This window comes from Gymnoscopelus braueri (genome assembly GCF_963280865.1).
Source record: "Gymnoscopelus braueri genome assembly, chromosome: 16".
Classification (NCBI taxonomy): Eukaryota; Metazoa; Chordata; class Actinopteri; order Myctophiformes; family Myctophidae; genus Gymnoscopelus; species Gymnoscopelus braueri.
In genome coordinates, this window is record NC_137616.1 from 8,727,050 (window position 1) to 8,745,856 (window position 18,807).

At 40.4% G+C, this 18,807-nt stretch overlaps 1 protein-coding gene across 1 annotated transcript in view; it reads left to right on the forward strand.

Annotated features, from left to right (window-relative positions):
- ppp2r5a (protein phosphatase 2, regulatory subunit B', alpha isoform) overlaps positions 1–14,233 on the forward strand; it is an 86,180-nt gene extending 71,947 nt beyond the window's left edge. Inside the window, exons 5-13 of the mRNA XM_080454144.1 lie at positions 1,618–1,748; positions 3,893–3,952; positions 4,966–5,074; positions 6,000–6,053; positions 6,800–6,850; positions 8,865–8,984; positions 9,381–9,508; positions 10,543–10,644; positions 12,091–14,233. Coding sequence (XP_080310270.1) covers positions 1,618–1,748; positions 3,893–3,952; positions 4,966–5,074; positions 6,000–6,053; positions 6,800–6,850; positions 8,865–8,984; positions 9,381–9,508; positions 10,543–10,644; positions 12,091–12,421 — 1,086 coding nt within the window. The 3' untranslated portion in view covers positions 12,422–14,233. The remainder of the gene's footprint in view (positions 1–1,617; positions 1,749–3,892; positions 3,953–4,965; positions 5,075–5,999; positions 6,054–6,799; positions 6,851–8,864; positions 8,985–9,380; positions 9,509–10,542; positions 10,645–12,090) is intronic.
- The last annotated feature ends 4,574 nt before the right edge of the window (positions 14,234–18,807 follow it).

Sequence of the window (18,807 nt, forward strand, 5' to 3'; positions counted from 1 at the left end):
GAGTGCCGCGCTATGAGCTTGTTTACAAATGTTTCAAGCGAACATTTGTAACTCAAATCTTTGCGTCTGGGGGTCCCTGGAACAAAGTATTTTGAGATGGGGGTGCTTAGCCAAATACATATAAATTATTTTATTTTTTTCAAAAAACAGGTCTACATGGGTTAAAAAACCCTGGTATGGGACTCATAGAGACCAGCATCCTGATCAGAACAACGGATGCTTCCCCCCCCACGCATCCTGAAGACAGCAACCAGCTTCGCCTCGCTGCACGGTCGTCATTCTGAACAAATTGGCATAAATAACAGCATATCACATCTTTACCAGCAAGCAGCCCACGTTATGTAACTGACTCATGTAAAGGCCTAACGGCAAGCGTATCGTATATAGATTTATACCCGTGGCATGGGAATGGCTATTTTCAGCTGTGTGTGATGAGTCATTAGTGCATGGTTGCTTAGCGCAAAGCAGCCCGAGCAGTTTGGAAGAGAATGTCACTGACACACATCTGCTATCTGGGAGGCAGGTTGAGGCTGAGCAGCACGAGGCGAAGTCCCTCTCCGTCCGCAAGGGCTTAGCAAATCACAGTGCTGCAATCCCACAGCTTTTCAATTCATTTACCTTTAACCTCTTGTGTCTACGGTATGGTTTGGGATCCTTTAGGATTTTAAATGATCCCGGCTCCTTAACGATTCCCTCTTAACCCATTAACTGCCAGAGGTATTTTTATATTTTTTTAGCCAGTGCCAGAGTTTTTCATTGAAAAAAAAAAAGTACTCAGGAGCCGAGATACAGAATTTTTAAGTTTTAAGTTAACAAGGAAGTGGATAGGAGTCTAGATCTTCAAAAAATCATATCTCCTTGGTCTTTGGGTCAAATTCAAATCAAATATATATATATATATATATATATATATATATATATATATATATATATATTTTTTTTTTTAGTTCACGTAGATCTATGTGATTGGCACGTGGCGGCTGTAAATAGGTTCGCGTAGATCTACGTGATTGGCAGTGAATCAGTTAACGGTCCGATTTCGTAGGTATCAGAGCAGAAACTTATAATATTAACTTTATATTATATTAACGTTTTATCATCATTTAAGCCAATAAGACCTGAGGCCGATTCTACAAAATGTCTTCTAAATCCTAACTATGTCTATTACTATGTCAATGGTTCTCAATCTTTTTCATGTCAAGGACCTCCAAAATTGTATGTATTTGGCAGCGGATCTCAAAATATTTTGTCCCAGGGACCCCCCAGAAGCAAAGATTTGAGTTGCAAATGTTTGCTTTTAAAAATATATATATTCAAACTCGACTTGCACACGATTTCTCAAAAATAGCAGATCTACAAGCTCATAGAGCGGCACTCGGTGCCGCTCTATGAGCTTGTATATCTGCTATTTTTTAATAGCCAAAGTGTAAAATAATGCTTTTTTAGGGCAAAAAAAAACACGGATGCTTCACGGATGCTTCTCCCGGTCTTAAGGAGAAAGAGAAGGATGCAGGTCACAGTGTAATGAATGTCTGTGGATGTTCTGTGGAGAAGGAAACGGGGTGACAGTGTAATAATGATTGTCCGTGGATGTTCTGTGTTCTCTGTGTATTTCAGCTGCTGGAGCTGTTTGACAGCGAGGACCCCAGGGAGAGGGACTTCCTCAAGACCATCTTGCATCGGATCTACGGGAAGTTCCTGGGTCTGCGAGCCTTCATCCGGAAGCAGATCAACAACATCTTCTTGCGGTGAGAGACGCATGCATCTAAAGTACAAAAAAAATTACCACTACTGCGTCAAAAGTAACTATACTATAGCAAATGTTCAAACATTGGCCAATAGAAAGAAATACATAAGAAAAGGCAAACATTTTGAAAATATCAGATCTCACAACGTGAGGCATTTTGAGCATGTTGTAGATCTGCTATTTTCACAATGTTTATCCGTGAAACCAAGTCAAAACCAAATGCAATACCTCAACTCCCTACGTCCTAAGTCCAAGTGCTTGTCAGGGACTGGGTGGTCCCCAGTTCAAATAGGATTATTTTTTTGGGGGGGGGCTCGTGGCCTGAAAAGTTGGAGAACCACTGCTCTAGTGTATTGGTTCTCAAAGTGGGGTCCTTGGGGGGGGGGGGGGGTACCAGGGGGTCCCCAGCGAAATGTGTTAATATAGCATCACAATCATTTTTGGCTATTAAAAAATAGCAGATATACAAGCTCATAGCGCGTCACTTTGTGCCGCGCTATGAGCTTGTAGATCTGCTATTTTTGAAAAATCTTGAAGAATTGTGCAAATCTTTGAATATTCTTTTTAAAACGCGAAATTTTTAACACAAATCTTTGCTTCTGGGGGGGGGTGGGTCCCTGGAACAAACTATTTTCAGATGGGGGTCCGCAGGCCAAATACATCAATTTGGGGGTCCTTGCTACAAAACAGTTTGAGCATTACTGCTCTAGTGCAGTGACAGATAAGATATTGCCCTGCTTCCCTCTCATGTAACACGACCAATGAACGGTGTTCCTCTGAGGAGGTCTGGGGACGTGTTGAGCCAGAGAACTCATTGCTCTCTGTACAGACGGACCACCCTTTAAGCTGCAACAACAGACGGCATAACTCGAGAGCAAACACTCCGGGTCCCTCGCATCATCGACAGGGACGCGTTTAACCCCTTAAGACCGGGAACGCATCTGTGTATTTTTTTTTAATTTGAGCCAAAAAAAACCATTATTTTACACTTTGGCTATTCAAAAATAGCAGATATACAAGCTCGTAGCGCGGCACTCTTGAGCTTGTAGATCTGCTATTTTTGAAACATTGCGAAAATGTGTGCAAATCTTTGAATACATGTATTCTTTTAAAGCGAACTTTTTTTTATCTCAAATCTTTGCTTCTGGGGGGTCCCTGGAACAAAATATTTTGAGATGGGGGTGGTCCGCGGCCAAATATATATCATTTTGGGTGGTCCTTGACAATCATGAAAAAGTTTGAGAACCACTGATATTATAGCAACATAGGTTTTTTTTTAAAACCGTTTCGGATTTAGAAGACATTTGTAGAATCGGCCTCAGGCCTTAATGGGTTAATCGTTGTCACGCTGGTTGCTGTGATACAGAGGGATTTAGACCGGCTGGCGTGCAAAAAAAAAACGGGGGATACTCGACGTCACTTCCAACTGGCAAAGTGGCACCGAAGACAACGGATGTTTCCACTTTGACCATCTGCTGGTCGGGGGTTAAAAATAGTGCCGCAGTTGCCAAGCGCTGCTGCTTTCCAATGGGCACCGGCTTACTGTGCCACCCGGCCTGTTGAACATGGGGGTGACTCGTAGAACAGTTCTGAAACCTTTTTCTTGTCAAGAAAGACCCCCGAATTGATATGTATTTGGCAGCAGCTCCATTGGTGGAAAAAGTACTCACATTCTTTACTTAAGTAAAAGTATCAATACTGCAATATAGAAATACTCCTTTACAAGTAAAGTCCAGAATTCTAAATTTACTTGAGTAAAAGTTCATAAGTATTGGTATCAAAATGTACTTAAAGTACCAAAAGTAAAAGTACTAAAATATTTGAAAATAGCCGATCTACAAGCTCACAACGCGTCGCATTGTGAGCTCGGCTAATGTTAATGATATGTTTTACAATATAATAATTGATAATTGCAAAGTAACTAAAGTTTTCAAATAATTGCCTCGAAGATGTAGTGGAGTAGAAGTAAAAGTACTGAAAATTGGAAATACTCCAGTAAAGTTAAAATACCTCAAAGTTGTACTTAAGTACAGTACTTGAGTACATGTACTTAGATACTTTACACCACTGAGCAGACCCCCATCTCAAAATTGTGTGTGTGTGTGTGTGTGTGTGTGTGTGTGTGTTGTTTTTGTGCTCTTGCAGGTTCATCTATGAGACGGATCACTTCAACGGTGTGGCTGAGCTCCTGGAGATCCTTGGAAGGTCAGTGGATAAAATCATAGAAAAAATATATCCGCACACCGTCTTGAATACCGTCAGAATCAAACATGAAAAGTTTGGATATGAACAGATCAAACTACAACTCGTGCTCTCATCGGGTGTCTACAGTAAAGACTACACAATCCATTTACACAAACATCAGTCAAAATCATGTCCCAAAAGGCTACACAAAGTGACATGTAATACAAAATCAGTCAAGAGCATGTGTACACACTCAGAGGTCCATTTGGACCCTACAGTAGGTATTTGACTTTATAGTAGTAGGTATTTAGGTTTTTAGTTAGGCATAAAGTAGGTATGGTATTCTCAGCCTGATCTCACACAATTTAGTATACATTGCACGGACCTAGTGCAATTCTGTGCATAGTCGCCTAGAAAACCCGAACATCTGTGCATATGTACGGCGAGTTCCACGGTGGGCGTAACCGGTTGCAAGCCGGAAGCAGAGCAGTCCCCACAACAAAATGTACGATTCTGTGCCTATCAGTACATAACTCAAACGGTGCTGAGTAGGCTGAAGCGATCGTCGCAACGTTCGGGACGGCAACTCGCTCGCTTTAGCTCACTCGGTAGTCCCTGATGTGGCTCCAGTTCGCTTGAGACTGTGCGCCTCCAAAATGGTTTAGTCAATGGAGGAGATGCGAGGCGGCTATGCACGGGATTTTCGGGTTTTCCAGTTGTCTATGCACGGAATGACACTCCGTGCAATGTATATTAAGTTATGTGAGATCGGGTTGGGTATTCTTCAACCAATTTTTTTAGGCAGTTGCATGTTCTCTTCTGTATTTGTAGTGTTTTTATATGTGGGGACTGATGGAAGAAAATAGCTAAATCCGGCATGTTTACATGAATGAGATCATGTTCAGCTGATTGAATTCACGTTCATATATTGAATGTTCATTAATGTGCATTGTCCCGTCTAAATAAACAACTAAACTAAAGTAAAGTTGTATATAATAACGTAGTGTCATTGTGTGTGTGTGTGTGCGCTGCAGTATCATCAATGGCTTTGCGCTGCCTCTGAAGGCGGAACACAAGCAGTTCCTGATGAAGGTGCTCATCCCCATGCACACTGCTAAAGGACTGTCGCTGTTCCACGCACAGGTAGGCCTGGCAGGCAATTATTACATCATCACCTGATCACAATTATTTGATTGTTTTTACTTAATTCTCATGATCGTTTCCATGTTGAAAAATGTTCATTCATTTTTAAACATTTTCAAATTGTCAGTATAAAATGATTGAATATGGCCTGATCGTCATTTCTTTGTATATTTAAGTCATTTGTCATATCTGTACCGTGCATTTTTTTGTTTACAAAAATGGATTTTTACTATGGATGCAACTGTCCATTATTTTCATAGAGATTATTCTGTCGATTATCAAATTAATTAGAAGTATGTTGTTTTTTCAACGAATTAACAAATCGATGACTCTGATTATTATGATTAAGTATTTGTGTTTATACTTTGTCGTACACAGGTGTTACGCAATATTAGCAGGAATAGTTGATCTAACTCACAATGTGTTGCATTGCGATGCGTTGTGAGCTTGTAGATCTGCTATTTCTGAGAATTGCTGTTGTCTATAATGACGTTTGTTTGTTTGAATGTCAAGAAGATTTGAGTTTGTCCATATTGGTCAAATAAAATGTCTATGTATTTGCCAGTGAATCATTGTTTACCTATTTATACCCATAATAATACATGTTTCCCTTAAAAGACAAATCCTACGCTATACACGTATACACAGATAGAACTTTTGGCGAAATAGTTACTGTATCGATGTTAAATCATTGTATCGTATCGCTATAAATGAACGAATATTGTCCATGTATCGTAAACCATGTATTGTGATGCGACTATCACTGTTTAAATGCATCATCACACCCCTAATAAAATGCATGCACTGTAAGCTCTGTCTGAGCTGAAGGAGAGCTGTGACGAAGCACTGCAGTGACATCTAGTGGCTGTGAAGTAAAATAAGCCTTTATACCGTGACAGGTTCTAACATTGTTTTTGTTGTTCAGCTGGCCTACTGCGTTGTCCAGTTCCTGGAGAAGGACCCCACACTCACTGAGCCGGTACGTCTTGTTTGTTCTTCTTAAAAGGCCTTTTTTATACTGGTGATAGAATGCATGCAATACATATCCCTCTATTTCTATCTACTAATGGCTCATACATTAGGGTGCGTTCAGAAATACGCTCTAAGAATCGTCTCCTATTTCAGAGTGCACTGGTTTTGACATCGTAGAGTGCTGTGACATCAGTTCATTTATGAATGGTTAGAAGAGATTTTAAAGGGGCCATTCTCAATTCATCCCACGTATAAACAGGATTATTACTTATTTCTTTTACACATAGACCGAACACGTCCGTTATGCAAACCTGACCAGCTATATTGTTATCCTATTTGAATCAGTGTTACCCTGCTACCATTTTTCTTTGTCAAATTAATTCATACTTCAGCCTTTTACTGGGGAGGGGGGGGGGTGAAATCTTATATATAGATATTTTTAAATGATATGACATTTTGTTGAGTTTTCGATACACAATATTTTTCTGACCTTTTTGAATCTTCACCCTGGGCAACAACAAACCCCATTAATTTACCAAAAAACACAAAGAGTTAAAATATGGAGATAAGAGGTTTCTACCCGACAGCAACGATATAAAAAAAACACAACGACCACATGTAGAACAGCTATTTTTGGCGTGCAACGTCATCACCTAAAATCCAGCCTTTACACACTCCTACCGTTACTTATGGTTTCTGTCATAATATGATTATTATGTTATTCATTATTATGTCCCTTTCAATTATCTGCAGGTAATCCGTGGACTGTTGAAGTTTTGGCCTAAAACCTGCAGCCAGAAGGAGGTACAGTATTGTGTCTGACATGAAATCTACAATCTGGCACTGATTTTAATAAATACAATGTTATTTTAACCAATCTAGTACATCTGTATGGTAGAGTATGTTAACCCATTAAGACTGGGAACGCATCTGTATCATTTAAAAAATCGTGAAAATGTGTGCAAATCTTTGAATATTTTTTAAAGCGAACATTTGTAAAACATGTTGTTCCAGGGACTTCCAAAAGCTATATTCAAACATTTGCACAAAATGTTAAAGATTTTTCATAAATAGCAGATCTACAAGCTCGTAGCGTGGCACTCGGTGCCGCACTATGAGCGTGTAGATCTGCTATTTTTTAATAGCCCAAAGAAATAAAAAAATTACAGGGATGCGTTCCCGGTGTACACATTCACTGCCAGACTTTATTCATAATATACTCGCCCAGTGCCAGCGATTTGTTTTATAACCTTTTCAACCGATCACAGAACATTTTGATCCATCATCTTACCGTGTTTATAAACACACACAGCCCCCAAAGGATTACGTTTTCTGAGGCGAGCTGTCTTGAGTTAATTTTCGCCAGCGCAAACAGGCTGCAGGCACCATATTCGGCAAGAATGCATGTATTCCCCCCCCCCCCCCCGCCACGCTGGCCACAGAACATTTATATATATTATGATCGCGTGTCAGACCGTTGGTAAACACAAAGGCGATAACTGTTCGTCGTCCAGAGAAAAGAAAATATAACCGGAGCTTTCCGTTCGTTTTTTATACCGTGTGAAAACCATTACATTACAGTCATTTAGCAGACGCTTTTATCCAAAGCGACTTACAATAAGTGCATTCAACATAGGTAGGGAACGAAACTACTAATCGCATTATCTTCTAAAACAAGCAACCAAGAGTATACCTAGCGCTAAGGTAAAAGTGCAATATATCAGCTACCTACTTTCTTAAACAGATGAGACAAATAGCTACATCAAATGAGCAAGAGCTAAAACAAATAAGTGTATCGACTAAACAAGATCCAATAAACAATACAATAATAAAACAAGAGTTCGTACAACTAGTTAACAACAAGCAGGCAAGGCGAAGAGGAAGGGTAGTGTTTCCTGAAGAGGTGGGTTTTCAGTCTGCGGCGAAAGATGGGCAGTGACTCTGCTGTCCTGACATCAGTGGGAAGTTCATTCCATGAAGTCTAAGCCAAAACCAGGGCAAAACCAGTTAACTTGAGATAAAACCTGAAACAGGAAACGGTTTACGGATATTTTCACCAAGGATGGGTAAAAATCAACTGGGAAGAGAAAGAAATCAAGGATGGTACAGAAAACAGCACAATCGTTTATTAAACCACTAAAAGACAATAGAACGCATATCTGTGTTCTATTCGATTCTTGGCAGCCAAGTGATTAATTTGGCTGCCAATTAATTAAATAAAACGCAGATCTGCGTCTATGGCCGTCAATGTGTTAACTAGCACATCTGCAGTGGGTGGAGGTGGTCTCCTTACTCTTCCACTGAGACATTTAGACCCTGGTATCGCTTAGGGCACCTACTGTCAATAGTTATTTGACGTAGATGGCGTACCGAAATGGACACCAGACGCGCCGCCATCTTTGTTGTAGTTAGGACATTGTTGCAGTTACCTCTCTCTGTCGGGAGAGGAGATTAAAAACGTACAGATTGTAGCTTTAACGAATGTTATTCTTCTCATGTTCTATAAGAGTATACCTTAACAAACGTTATGTGAAGGGTAACCCTACCAATGCCTGCTCTTTTCTGAGGCATGAAAATCTCGAAATCTCAATTAGAACTTTCCTATGATTACTGTCTTGTTGGTGAATGACATCACGCTGTTGTAATTGTAGCCAGTTGTATCGTGATGATGAATGGTTCACTCCAGTGGTTCTCAAAGTGGGGACCCTTAGGGTTCCTTGATAGGGTTCCAAATGGACCCTTACAGGGGTGGGGGGGGGGCTTTGAAATTAGGTTTGAGAACCACTGGTTTACACCGTCTGTCTCTTTGTCCAATCAGGTGATGTATCTGGGGGAAATAGAGGAGATTTTGGACGTCATTGAGCCCACACAGTTCAAGAAAATCGAGGAGCCGTTGTTCAAGCAAATCTCTAGATGCGTGGCCAATCCCCACTTCCAGGTATACACACACACACACACATATATTTTGTCATAGTGTATTTATATGGTGAAATAATGAATGGATCTGTTTTCAGCTGGATTGATCTGGTGTGCGTGCTGATATTAACCACATGAACCCTAACTGTCCGTATTCTTATCATGTCATAATAGGCCAACATTAACAGAACATGGCAGATAGCTTATAGATTCTGTAACTGCTGCAAAGAGATTTGGGGGGAAAGAGTAACGGCCAAGTATCGACCCCTGGGGGACCCCAGTCAACGAGGGTTAAACAAGGGTTTAAGTGGTTAAAGTTCAGGTGTTGTTCATTATTATTATTATATATATTATATTTTTTACATTCAGAGTGTCATTTTAGTGTTTTTTTGACCGCAGTGCCTCTCCTCCCCTGCAGGTGGCTGAGCGAGCGCTGTATTTCTGGAACAACGAGTACATTCTTAGCCTGATCGAGGAGAACATCGACAAGGTCCTGCCAATTATGTTTGGCAGCCTGTACAGGATCTCCAAAGAACACTGGAATCCGTATGTATTCTGTTTCCGGGTGCTTTTTTCAGTCAAGCCACGCTGATTTGTCAAAAGCTGTGTTTACAACTGAGCTGATAATTGTTAACCCACATGAACCCCTGGCGTCCCTATTCTGGGTTTGTTATAATAGGCAAAGATTCCGCGAAGAAATAGGCTAACATTCACAACGAAAATAGCCAAGCTTAACGTTGGAGATCAGCTATTTTCAGTGAATAGATTTGATGCAGAGGGGAAGGAAAAAAGGAGGGGGCTAAATACAAACCCCTGGGGGACACTGTAGTATAACGAAGTATAGCATTAATTTACGAAAAAATAAAAAAAAAGATACAAGGTTTCTGCCCGACAGCAACGAAAAAGTGAGTCATGTTTATGTTGTGCAGTCTCATTGCCAGGAAGTTACACAGGCAATCATAGCCTGAGAACCGTGTTGGTCCGTTTCCATTTGGCCGTAATCAGTGGTTCTTCCTGGCAAGCCATTGATTTCACTTGTCCATCATGGACTTTTCTAGAAGCAGCATAGATTTTTACTTTGTTTGGGAGTTAACGGGGTGGGGACCTTTTAACGACCATGATGGTTTAACGCAACTTCTCATTGGACAAACAGGTGGCATTATGATGTCAAATCATATCAAGTTAACCCATTAAGACCTGAGGCCGATTCTACAAATGTCTTCTAAGTCCTAACAGTTTTATGAAACACTTATGTTGCTATGATATCAGTGGTTCTGATACACATGAATTAAACATTTATATTATATTCAAAGATTTGCATACATTTTTACAATTTCTCTTTCAAAAATAGCAGATATACAAGCTCATAACGGGGCACTCGTTGCTGCGCTATGAGCTTGTAGATCTTGTTGAATAGCCATAGAAATCTTAAAATGACACAGATGTTTTCCCGGTCTTAATGGATTAATGTGCTCAGCTTTGCCTTTCAACTGTTCGTGTGAGCATGTAGATCTTCATGGTGTCCTGGTGTCATCGTCATGTTGTGAATGGTGTTGTGTGTTCTTGTGTTGGTGTTGCAGGACCATTGTAGCGCTGGTCTACAACGTGCTGAAGACACTGATGGAGATGAACAGCACCCTGTTTGACGAGCTCACAGCCTCTTACAAAGCAGACAGGCAACGGTGAGTCCATGGTGACCCAGCCCAGACCCACACTATGGAGCAGTGTTTCCCAAACAGTGGGTCGCGGACCAATTTTGTATGGGTCACGAGTAAATATCCCCTTTTCTTCGTTTCCTAGATATAAAATATATGTTATTTCAAAAGATTTAAAAAAGTTATATGATAATAATAATAACTTTTTGTCAATTAAAAACAATTCCGACATTTTTCAAAAGTATTTCATAAATAAAATTGAAAGATCTTTCCATAAATAAATAGGAAAAATGTTTAAGAAGTATTGAAAATAGCAGATTTACAAGCTCACAATGCGGCACGTGGGTCCCGGTTAGTCTACTCCGTTTTGTACTTGGTCATACAGCGTCGAAGGTGAAAGAACGCGACATGTTGTGACAACTATTCCACAATCTCAGTCTACACCTCCCTAAATCCGAGGCAGGAAGCTGTCATCTTTTTGTTATTGTCTCCACCAGGCCGAAAGGCAAGGCCGAGACTGTTTTTGATTTAGACTTTATTTTTAATTATTTTCATTTCTGTTAAGCAGCTAGCTATATATGCTTCGATTATTTTGATTTATATTTAGGATATATGTTGCGCGACTGTAAAGATGAAACGGAAGTGGGGAGGAGGAGGCGTCACAACAGACTGTATGACCGGAAGCATTTGAAAATTATGGGAGGCAACAGTCTGGCCATGCGAGACTGTTGTGAGTAGAGCTGGCCCAAATAGTTCAAAGCTTGTGAGCGTGCTATTTTTCTGCTATTTCGAACTATTTTCAATGCCGTCAAACTGTTAATGCCCTCACAAGTACAGCTACAACCCTGTGTGTGTGTGTGTGTGTGTGTGTGTGTGTGTGTGTGTGTGTGTGTGTGTGTGGCAGTATTGATTTCGTCGACTAAAACTATGACGAAAAATGTTCGTTGACTACCTTTTTTCACTGACGAAATCTAAATAAAAACTAAGCTATATTGACTAAAACTATGACCAAATATATTAACAATTTTCGTCAACAATTAAAAACTAGACTAAAATGTTAGGGAGGGACTAGTGGAGAAGAGATCCAGTAGAACTAAAAGACAAGTCATTTTGTGTTTGGTTGCACTCGGGTGTTGTGCTCTGAAAATAGCAGATCTACAAGCTCACAACGTGTCGCGCTGCGACGCGTTGTGAGCTTGTAGATCGGCTATTTTCAGCATGCAACCAAGTGTAAAATCAGCCATTACGACACCATCAAGGCACCGCCAAAATACATTTTAGTCGACTAAAATCTCATGATATTCAGTCGACTAAAACTAGACAATCTGAAAGTCATCTAAAACTAGACATTTCAGATGACTAAAATATGACTAAAACTAAATGGAATTTTGTTCAAAAGACTACGGCTAAAACTAAATCAAAATGTGCTGTCAAAATCAACACTGGTGTGTGTGTGGGGTTCTCCTGGCACAGGGAGAAGAAGAAGGAGCAGGAGAGGGAGGAGCTGTGGAGGAAGCTGGAGGAGCTGAGGCTGGGCAGTGCCGAGCTGATCCAGAACAACAGCCACGGGCTGCAGAACGCCCAGAACAACAACAACAATAACAACAACAACAACTCCACCACCACCAGTAGCAGCAATCACAGCCACGACCAGGAGGGCGGCGGCGAGGTCACCGCCGCGGACCACGACAACCGCGAGGCCGCCGCGGACCACGACAACCGCGAGGCAGCTGCGGACGCCGAGGCCACCGCCGCCGCCGGCGCCACGCCTTCCGGCGAGAGCGAACCTCCGTGTGCCAAATGACACAGGACTTGAGTTTTCTATTCCCTAAACAGTTTCACAACCGCAGTAAAAAAAAAGAAAAGAACTGTCCGTACGCGGGCAACGTTTTAGAGCTACAATCCGTACGGTTTTTCTGTTTGTTCTCTTTTTTTCTTTTATTTTTTACCTCTCCCGACCAGAGAGAGGTACTGTAATTGTAAACGATGTTCCGAACTAGTGTCCAATCCGGTTTTCGCCGCCGTCTGCTTCAAATAACTTTATTGACGTTGTCGACCAGTCGGTATTGTCCTAAAAACCCCGACACCAGGGTCTAGATGTCTCGATGGAAGAGTAGGGAGAACCACCTCCAACAACATTTGCAGATGTGCTAGTTATTATTGTGTTAACATACTCTACCATACCAGATCGTTTAAAAATAAACCGTTTCATTCATTAAAATAAGTCCCGGATTGTAGCTTTAAGGAGGTGGTTAAATACACAAGTTAAACCTCATCAGTATATTAAAAAAAAGAATAAACCTATTTAGAGTGACTAAAATGCCAGCAGTTCTTTGGCAGAAAGCATATTTCAACTTTAAGTCTATATTTTTGGATGTTACAGTACAGCCTGGCTGCAGTATATTGATCTTTTTTGTTTTTTTTAGTTTTTTTGTCTGATCAAAGTTTATCCTTTCACGTTTAGTTTCTTAACTGAGAATTGATTCATTTTGTGATATACGAGACGAGGGGAGGGGGGTTATAATGACTTGAAATTAATGTTTCTGATTGTCGCTGCACTTAGAGAAACCTATATTGCTATTTTAAAGATGTTCTATTTTGTATGTGTTTTTTTTTTTCCTTCCCCTCACTGCTGCCAACACACGGGTGCAAAGCAAACTTTTTTTGGGGGGAGAGGGGAGGGGGGGGATTGCAAGCTTTTGGAGGACAGGGCGGGTGGCTGGGACCAGACCGTTTTTTGATAGACGCGCGTCTATTGATAATGTACTGTATATAGGCAGGGGGTGTGTGAGGTGTATAACCCATTAAGACCTGGAACGCATCTGTGTCACTTTAGATTTCTTTGGCTATTCAAAAATAGCAGATATACAAGCTCATAGCGTGGCACCGAGATCTGCTATTTTTGAAAAATCTTTTGATTTTCTTTCAAAAAACTGTTTAGGATTTAGAAAACATTTTAAAGAATCGTCTCAGGTCTTAATGGGATAAAGGCTGATTTATAACTTGTCGGGTGCCGAAAATCACTCGCTTGTGAGCTTATTAGATCGGCTGTGTTTTTCGGCGAGCGAACGCTGTCGCGCAACGATGAAGCATAAATTAAGCATGGCAGCCCTCTCCCCCTTGAATGGGACAATGGAAGCTCTGAATCAATGGATGGTCCAAAGCCAGATTCAGTCGTCGTCCCATGTCGGTATCGCACGCCCGAAAACAAGCCGACCTACAAGCCCGTAGGGCGGCTGTTTTCGACGCGCGGCGCCGCGTTAATAAGGCATAACTCTTTATCAGTGACTCTGGGCAACGCAGGTTAAACTCGTTGGAAGTCTCCTTTAGAGAATGTCAATATCTTGACATATTTTTCAGCCTTTCGGGTGTTTCGGTTTATTTGATTTCTTTCTTTCTTTCTTTTTTTTTTATCTGGATGGACACGAAGCTTGACTCTAGTTTTAACACAAACCATGACCTTGCAGCCATAAGACTTATTTACAGTAAGGTATTGAAATGATCGTAGTTTAGAGAAATTAATGACGAAATGGGCACAGATATATTATATAAATATATTATACATTGTATTTTTCCAGGCTGAATAGAATTAATAAAAGCAGACACAAAGAAATGAGCCATATATTTTTTTTCTCCCCCCCCCCCCACCCCCAAGAGTATTGTCATGGCAAACATTTTTTTAAACGATAATAGTGGTAGACGGTGCAGGTGTAACGGTTTAAATATGGCTGGATGTGGTGTGTTGGTTAATTGTTTCTGTGTGGTGTGTGTGTGTGTGAGACTATAGCATCTTGAAAAGGCAAAACATCAGTCAATTTAAAGCATGAATGTTATTCCTGTGGGTGGACGATGCCTCACGTGTGATGTGATGTCGTCAAGCAAAGATAACCATGGCCTTTGTCTTTGCCTTTTTTGCTGTTCACTCTGCGTTCTCACACCTCCTCCGCTCTTTGTCTGAGGACGTCACAGAGCTTCAGGACTTGACTCGTCCATTATGTCCACGAATCGTTCGCTGTCGGGGCAGAAACCTGTTATTGCCGTGTTTCCACTTTTTTTAGTCGGCTCTATTTATTCGGCTCTATGCACAGCAGCCATTTTATCACTTCCTTCACAGGTGTTACCAGTGATACTAATGAAGGCTCTGTTCCATTTAGTGTAGCACAGTGGTTCCCAGGCTTTTTAATTTCCACGACCACCATAACTCTGAGAGTGTACAAATGGAACCAAATGGACCCTTACGGGTCCATTTGGTTCCATTTGTACACTCTCAGAGTTACACACCCGTAAGAGGCCATTTGGAACCCCCTCAAGGAACCATGGTATCGCCATATTTGGACTTTTTTATGTTTTGTAAACGAATGCCCTACTTCGTCATACTACAGTGTCACACAAAAGTAGCAAAAATAACCGCTCTAATAAGCTCACGATGTGACCCGTTGTGAGCTTGTAGATCGGCTATTTTGGAAGACTAGTTTTTTTTTTTTTTTACTGAAATTGAAATTGATTGTGGTGTTTTTATAAATATTGAACCAATGAAAAGTATTAACAAGAGCTTAACCGAATAATAACTGCATTCCATGGGAACACAGGTTCTTTTTTTCTTCCATTTCCTGAAAAGTAAAACGTTTTGGACGTGCGAGGTTTCCCCCCCGACAGCGAGCGTCAATATCGATCGGACCGGCCGTTAGAATAAACGACACAGGAAGTCTTAAATTGAGCTGTGTTTCTCTTTTAACCACATGAACCCCCAGCGTCCCTACTCTGGCCATGTCATAACAGGCAGGCGCACAAATGGCTGATCTACAAGCTTGCGTCGCTAGATTGCAGACCGTATGCTATTCTCAGCATTTTGGTGTAGAGGGGAAAAGGGGAGGGGCTCAACTATAGATAGATGTGCTGTTTTTTTCGGCATAGATATTTTTTGGGGGGTGAGGAGGGGGGAAAAGGAGGGGGTCTAGTACAGACCCCTGGGGGACCCCCGGGCCGACAAAGTGTATAGGGTTTAACCCTTTAAGACCTGAAGCCGATTCTACAAAATGTCTTCTAAATCCCAACAGTTTTCTAAAAAGATGTATGTTACTATAGTAGTTCTCACACTTTTTTATAATTGTCAAGGACCCCCAAATTTATATATATATTTGACCGCGGACCCCCCCCCATCTCAAAATATTTTGTTCCAGGGACCCCCCAGAAGCAAAGATTTGAGTAAAAAAAATTCGCTTTAAAAAAAATCACAGATTTGCACACATTTTCACAATTATGAGCTTGTATATCTGCTATTTTTGAATAGCCCAAAGTGTAAAATAATGCTTTTTTAGCTCAAATCTAAAAATGACACAGATGCGTTCCAGGTCTTAATGGGTTTAAGTGGTTAACCACTTATGGCCTATATATTTTTGCCGTATGACGTGTAGCAAAAAATACAAGCTCTACAAGCTTACAACACGTCGTGATGCAGCACATTGTGAGCTTGTAGATCAGTCATTGTTGACGGATTGATGGAATTATTTTTGAAAAATTAGAAAAGTTGACAAACTAACAAAAACAAAAATGTTCACAGATAAGGACATGGCCAAAAATTGTTGAAGGGCCAGGCTTCACGTGGTTAAACTGGACTGCCTACCCTGTACTTTTAGGTCCCGCTGTGTGATAATGATGCCTTTCTGTCGGTACACACCATTCCAATCTCTGTGACATACAACTGTGTGGGGAACCTGTGTTTTGTAACGGCAGACCTTTATGTAGGCTTTGAAACGCCATCAAATAAAGTCTACCTTACCTTTCTACTCCAAACGTAACATCCAATGTCTTTTTATATACGGCTGTGTGTGTGTGGACTTGTAGTGTGCTATGGGTGTCAACAGATGGCGCCGGATGAATGCGCTTCAACTTTTCCTCCTGTCTGCTACAGCAAACATTTTCATGTCAAGGGCAGTGGTGGAAAACATACTCAAATTCTTTACTTAAGTAAAAGTACCAATACTGCAATATAGAAATACTCTGTAAAAGTCCAGAATTCAAAATGTACTTGAGTAACAGTACAAAGGTATTGGCATCAAAATGTACTTAAAGTACCAAAAGTAAAAGTACTAAAATATTTGAAAATAGCAGATCTACAAGCTCACAGATCGACTATTTTCAAATAGCCAATGTATAAAATAGGGCTTAGGTGGTTAATGTATGTTTCATAATATCATGATTTATATCTGAAAAGTATCTAGTAACTTAAGTTTTCAAATAATTGTAGTGGAGTAAAAGTACAATATTTGCCTCCGAGTAGAAGTAAAAGCATTGGAAATTGGAAATACTCAAGTAAAGTACAAATACCTCAAAATTGTACTTAAGTACAGTACTTAAGTAAATGTGCTTAGTTACTTTCCACCACTGGTCAAGGACCCCTCATATTGATAATGTATCCCCGTCTGAAAAGATGTTAGCGTCATGGACCCCCATATGAGAACGTGTGTACATTCTTTTCAAAACCTTTTCTATATTTTTCTAACCTATTTGAAAATAGCCGACCTATAAGTTCACAATGCGGCGCATCGCAAACCAATGGGAACTTTTAGATCTGCTATTTTACAAATAAATTAAGTACAACATAGGGTTAAAGGGGTTTTAACTGATTTTGATGGTATATGTAACTAATCTAGCTGGTTGCCTCACTGGAACCCTCTCAAGGGGGGGGTCCCCGGACCACACTTTGAGAACCACTGTACTACAGTACCTGCTACAGTGAGCTGGAAGTTCCTGGTCACGGTTAACCCATTAAGACTTGAAGCCGATTCTACAAAATCAAAATGTCTTCTAAATCCCAACAGTTTTCTGAAAAAAACGTATGTTTCTATGTCAGTGGTGCTCAAACCTTTTCATGTCAAGGACCCCCAAAATTATATGTATTTGGCCGCCGACCCCCATCTCAAAATATGTTGTTCCAGGGACCCCCCAGAAGCAAAGATTTTAGTTTGTTTGCTTTAAAACAATATATATTCAAGGGTTTGCACATATTTTCAAAACATTAAAAAAATAGCAGATATACAAGCTTGTATACGAGCTTGTATATCTGCTATTTTCGTATAGCCAACCAAGGTGTAAAATAATGCTTTTTAGCTCAAATCAAAAAGTGACACAGATGCGTTCCAGGTCTCAATGGGTAAAGGATCATTCATTTCGGTTTGATGTTTCTTTTTAATTAGAAACCCCAGGCAAGAGACTTCATCCCAAAATGTAAAGTCAAGATATCAAACATACATATCTACACCTCTAGGTGAAGATATATTTTTACGCAATGTAAGGGTTGGATGGATGACTGGACACATGGTTACTGCAGATTTTGTCTAATTTAATAGTCTTTGGGTGATTCCTTCCTTTGAATAAAACGCATTGAAGCTGTCCGGTCCTGACCAGTTCAACTTGAAGAGACAGCAGTCTATTCTATAGTAGAATAGACTGTTCTGTTCTGTTCTGTTTTCAGGGAGGCAGGTTTTTGGACCTGATTAATGACATGCATACAGTATGTTAAACGCAGCACCGGAGCGCCACCCTGTGGCACAAACGCACAACAACACCCAGTGGTAGAAAGGTGCTCATGTTATTTACTTGAGTAAAAGTATCAATACTGCAATATAAAAATATTCTGTCACAAGTAAAAGTCTGGAATTCAAAATGTACTTTAGTAAAAGTACAAAAGTATTGGCATCAAAAAGTACCAAAAGTAAAAGTACTCATTATGCAGAATGTCCCATTTCAAGTTTTCAAATGTATACAAATCTTTTGAAAATAGCAGATCTACAAGCTCATCATGCGTCGCGATGCAATGCATTGTGAGCTTGTAGATCAGCTATTTTCAAATGGCCGAAAAGTATATAGGGGCTGAAGTGGTTAATGTATGTTTTGTAATAATAATCAAAATCTACAAAGTAACTAGTAACTAAAGTACAATATTTGCCTCTTGAGATGTAGTGGAGTAGAAGTAAAAGTACTGTAAATTGGAAATACTCAAGTAAAGTACAAATACCTCAAAATTGTACTTAAGTACAGTACTTGAGTACATGTACTTAGTTACATTCCACCACTGACCACACCCACAATAGCTATGGACTTTGATGAAAGTGGCATGCTTGCATCCATCCTTCCATTTCGTCTGTCTGTCTGTCATTGGGCATATGGAGGGAGTTAATACTGTTGACC